Source organism: Glycine soja, chromosome 19 (genome assembly GCF_004193775.1).
Source record: "Glycine soja cultivar W05 chromosome 19, ASM419377v2, whole genome shotgun sequence".
In the NCBI taxonomy this organism is placed as follows: Eukaryota; Viridiplantae; Streptophyta; class Magnoliopsida; order Fabales; family Fabaceae; genus Glycine; species Glycine soja.
The window spans coordinates 1,733,833-1,738,854 of NC_041020.1; the positions used below are offsets into that span (position 1 = coordinate 1,733,833).

The 5,022-nt window shown below is 39.1% G+C and overlaps 1 protein-coding gene across 1 annotated transcript; it reads left to right on the forward strand.

Moving 5' to 3' along the window:
• Positions 1-230: 230 nt before the first annotated feature.
• On the forward strand, positions 231-4,154 carry LOC114399096 (extensin-like). The gene is made up of 3 exons (XM_028361202.1): positions 231-2,738; positions 2,942-3,215; positions 3,752-4,154. Exon 1 carries the CDS (start codon positions 496-498, stop codon positions 1,504-1,506), a length of 1,011 nt encoding a protein of 336 aa, XP_028217003.1. The 5' UTR covers positions 231-495; the 3' UTR covers positions 1,507-2,738; positions 2,942-3,215; positions 3,752-4,154.
• The last annotated feature ends 868 nt before the right edge of the window (positions 4,155-5,022 follow it).

The window sequence follows — 5,022 nt, forward strand, 5'->3', positions numbered from 1 at the left end:
TTTATTCCTGTTTATAAAATAAAATACATTTTTTTAAATGACTTCACTTGATGCCTTCTCGCTTGCTCCACAGGTGAAAGTATAAGTTCCTGGCCTGGTAAGTTATGGATAAGGAGATACTGTACTTCAGAAAATCTTAGATATAGGTATGTAAAGATATATGGTTAAATTTTTTAAAGCTAGAAACAAGGGAGGTGGGGTGATCCAACTAGAAATTATTGGGTTGTTGATAGCAATTCAGCAGGCACTAAGTGATTGCAGACCCTCCACTTTAGTTAGTTACAACATTCCACTAGTTAGTTAAACATGATCATTCTGTTATAACCATTTCCAATTCTGTTAGAACAATTAGTATAAGTATATCAAGTAGTGGAATGAATAAAGCAATCAGAACAATTATCTCCATTAGTTTCCTTCTTAGCTCCTTAGCAATAGTATGTAGTGTAGCTTTTCGTATCAATTGGTCCGACCTGCCCCCTTCTCTGTTGTTCTTCAATGGCAGATGTCGAACCTCTCGATGCCAGCCTGGACCGGCTCGAGGCAGCCATGGCCAACCTCGCCGCAATGGATTCCGATCTCCATGCATCTCACCTTCGTTTAGACGCACTTCATGCTTCCATGCTCTTCAAACTAGATCTCATTAGCCAGCAACTGGATACCGTGATATTTCGCCAGCGCTTCCCGTTTCCTGCATCGATGCCGCCACCACAGCCGTCACTGTCGCCGCCACTACTGTTTCCTTCTTCAGCCCAGCCACCATCGCCGCCGCTGTCGCCGCCACCACTGTTTCCTTCTTCAGCGCCGTCGCCAGCTCCTCCGCCTCGTCCTCACGTGCCTCCTCCTCAGTTCACACCACACTCATATGATCCTCCTCAGCTTTATCCTCAGGAATGGGGCAACCCAAACAGCCCAAGGCAGCCCGTGCTTCCACACTCCTACGTTCCTCCTCCCCTTCCACTGCAGCCTTCGATTCCATGTTCCCCATCCAAGCCATCTAGTCCTGCACCCAAGTCTGCATCACTCCCTATGGCAGCTTACTTTGGACGCTCCATAAGGCAGTCACGCATACTCGAGCTTCCCGCCTCCACCTATTTTCGTCGTCGTCAACAAACACGTCTCTCCTTTCTCAGTTTCTCTCCCTCTCACTCCTCTGACGACCAGAGAAATGTTCCCAAGCATGGTTTATGGCTCTGTCTTTCTCAGGCTCTTTCTTGCAACCGCCGTCCTCGTCGTCGTTCGCATCGTCGCCCTTCATCCTCTTGCTCTGTCGCTCATCGGCGTCAACGCCCGCCGCCACATCCACCACCACCACCTCCGAAGCCCCCGCCTCCACCATCATCTCTGCCACCATCTTTAACACAACCCTTGATGGTTCCACGGTGTGGGCCACACACCCACTCCTTTCCTAGGCCGTTCAGTCTGTGGCACGGGTCACACACTCGTTTACTGATTCAGACGTTAATATTGTTAGGCCCAACTAGCCCACAACCAAAGTCACTTCCCTAACGTACCTCCTGTTTTCTAAACTCACCCCTATTTTCACTTGTTTTATTGTCCAACCTTGAGGACAAGGTTGTTTTGAAGCGGTGGGTGTTGATAGCAATTCAGCAGGCACTAAGTGATTGCAGACCCTCCACTTTAGTTAGTTACAACATTCCACTAGTTAGTTAAACATGATCATTCTGTTATAACCATTTCCAATTCTGTTAGAACAATTAGTATAAGTATATCAAGTAGTGGAATGAATAAAGCAATCAGAACAATTATCTCCATTAGTTTCCTTCTTAGCTCCTTAGCAGTAGTATGTAGTGTAGCTTTTCGTATCAGTTATATAGTCCCTCAACTGCCTCTCGTGTTATAGAAAGTTTGCATAAGAATCTTCATTTTATATGAAAGAAGAATAGTGACTTGAGCTATCCAAGCTGTACTCTAAATTCCCAACAGGTCTGAGATATTGGATGCATGATGGTATGTATTGGATACTTGACATGACGTGTTACCCTTGCCATGCAGTCTCGGATGCAAAATTTTATTCATCTATTTTAAGACATGTAAAACATTTTAAATATCATGGTCACAACCAAGAAAGTGATCACAAGAAGATAATCATGCTTTTAAGCTGGTTGGTGCTGGATTCTTCTGGTAGTAATCATTGAATGCATATGAAGCATGATCGCAGACAGTGTTTGGATTATAACAGCTTGCTCCTGGTTGTATTGCTGAGCAGTCTGCACCTCCATACCCACAAGCATAGTCAAGAGCAACCTGTAGAGCAGTGTCTGAAGCTCCCTGGTTAGCAACACACCATTGACCACCTGATGATGTTGGTTGGTGTTGTGGTTGGGGTTGTTGGATTTGTGTTTGATAAAAATGATTGTGTTAATAAAAGAGTAAGTGAAGATGATGAATTGGGTGATGCTACTAACTCTGCAGACTGCAGCAATGGGGAATGATGCAGACTCAAACAGTGGAACAGAGGATGACATTCATTCTTCAACTGACTTTGAATTCTACTTACAAGGATTAGAGAGGGCCAAGATAATAGTGAACAAACCATTAACACAAGTCACAATGTCGTCTAGATAGCTCTGCGGTAGTTCTCTTGCTTAAAATGTATGATACATAACTGCTTGATTCAAGCCCTAGCTATTTGCCAAGAGAATGCAAGAATCAGTTTCTATTTACAAGTGCCTTGAAGCTTTCTTGAAAGAGGAACCTCTTGGGCCAGAAGACATGTGGTTAGTTGATATATTATAAGTCAAATTTGTTATTTTATCTATGAAGATGTTTTCTTTTTTGTTTTTTAGACATTATATCTTAAATAATATTAGTCAGCATGTTTTATATGTTAATCAAAATCAATGTCGCTATCTTCTAAAAGGGCATAGATATATTATTACAGTTTTTCTGATGTTTGATATTGCAATTTGGTGTTCGCAAGGTACTGCCCTAACTGCAAAAATCCTCAGCAAGCATCTAAGAAACTAGATTTTGGAGATTGCCTGAAATTGTTGTTGTTCATTTGAAGAGGTTCTCATTCAGCCGATACTTCAAGAACAAGCTGGAAACATTTGTTGATTTCCCAATTAATGATCTGGGCTTGTCAACATATGTAGCCCACGGGAATAATCAGTCTTCCAACCGCTATGTGCTTATATGCAATTAGTTGTCATTATGGAGTGTTAGGAGGAGGTCACTATACAGCATTTGTCCGTGTAAGTACCTCAATTTGTAATGGTTCTTGCTCTGTTAAAACATTAGAATGAATTATTCTCTATTTCTTTTTATAATATTGGGGGGTAATTATTTATCCATAGAAAAACTAAGCTTGATTGGTTTGAGAAGACATTTGTTTGTTTTTATGTTCTGTTTTTACTAATAATTACCTAAATTTTGACCATTTCTAATTCAAATATTTAAAATCAGGGAACAAAGTGTTTGTGATTATTACTTAAAAGTAAAAAATGTAATATGTTAGATATTAAGAGAGCTTTACTGACTAACAGAGACGGTGAAATATGTTTTCGTAGTAGTATGTTAGAAGTTTGTTCCAGAGGATGCTATTGCACATAAGCTTTCCATATAATTTTATAACTTTCATGTAGTTTTTATTTGTCATCCTTATTCTTATTGATTTATATTTTAGTTGATACAATCTGAGTGTTTTTCGGGTTATTTGTTGTAACTAAATCTCTTGATACAATATTATATTCGTTATAATTATGCTTATCCAACTTTTTTCCCCTTGCAGTATGGCTATGATAAATGGTATGATTTTGATGACAGCAGGGTCGAATCTATTAGTGAGGACATGATAAAGACTCCTGCTGCTTATGTTCTTTTCTACAGGAAAATTAAGATGAAAATTTTAGATGCAATTGTGTAATTAGTGATATAGCAACATGGGATGCTTGAGGCTTTTCAGACCTTTTGCCTATACATGCAGTTGTCTGATTTCCTCAAAATTGCTGCTTAAGCGGGTACCAGTTGGGTTTTACTGAGACAATTGAAGAGAAATGCAAAGAATTTAAGATTTTACAGCTTTAAGAAGCTACAGGCAAAAAAAGAGGGTAGGACTTCAATTTTTAAACCCAGAAGGATAGATTATTACATATGTCAGACATGTATATTGGATTTTTGGTGTTTAAATACTTCTGGGGAGTTCTGAATAACATGAAGCCTTGATATGGGTCTTCTGGTAGCTGGAACTAAATATCATGGATATATTGCCATCTGTTTTTGACCTCAAAATCAATTTGTGTGACGTGTTACGGGGTAGGGGAAAGAATTGAATTTGTGTTGCTCTTAAACTTTGTCATTAAAACTAAAAACAAAAGGATAAAAGACTTGTTCTCTTCGGTGTTGTTGCATTGCTGGTAAAATTTAGGTATGTTTGATAGGAATTTTCGAATTGATATCACACTTTAACCCAAAACCTTAAGGCTCAGGTTAATGGATCTTCTCCTTACTTATATAGTGTTCAACTTTTTCACTTTTACCCGATGTGGGACTTCACCTCACACTTGTACTTTAACATGAGCCTGAAATTTTATGCAGTGTATAGGAGCCACAACACTTGGAACTTGTTGTTCAGTGGCTGACAGTAGATGACTCAACCTTTCTACTTTCTTCTTTGTCACCTCTTTCACTTATTCAGTAGGCCTCTAGTATGTAATACATGAAACAACTATAGTTATCTTGCACTTATGGTTCAATTTTTGTGCACTAGAACTAAAGTCTATTGCCATGAAGTAAACTATTGATTGTTATTGTAGTTTAGTGCTAGGGGGATGTATTGTAAAGTGTAAAATATGCACTCAGTATGGTCTTGATATAGTGGAGGAATCAATATGGGGACTAGTTAGGTAAACTGTTTGACTGCTTGTTTGGTTTGGCTAAGATTTCCATCTTGACAAGAAAAAGAAAAAACAAAAAAATACAAAAAGCCTAATGTCCTAGTTTAATTCTAAAAAATGCTCATGATTTTCTCGGTTTAACACATTTAAGCACATGTTTGGGTTT

What these genes read in the sequence shown, in the direction of transcription:
- LOC114399096 (XM_028361202.1), top strand. Translation starts at nt 496, where the DNA reads ATGGCAGATGTCGAACCTCTCGATGCCAGCCTGGACCGGCTCGAGGCA.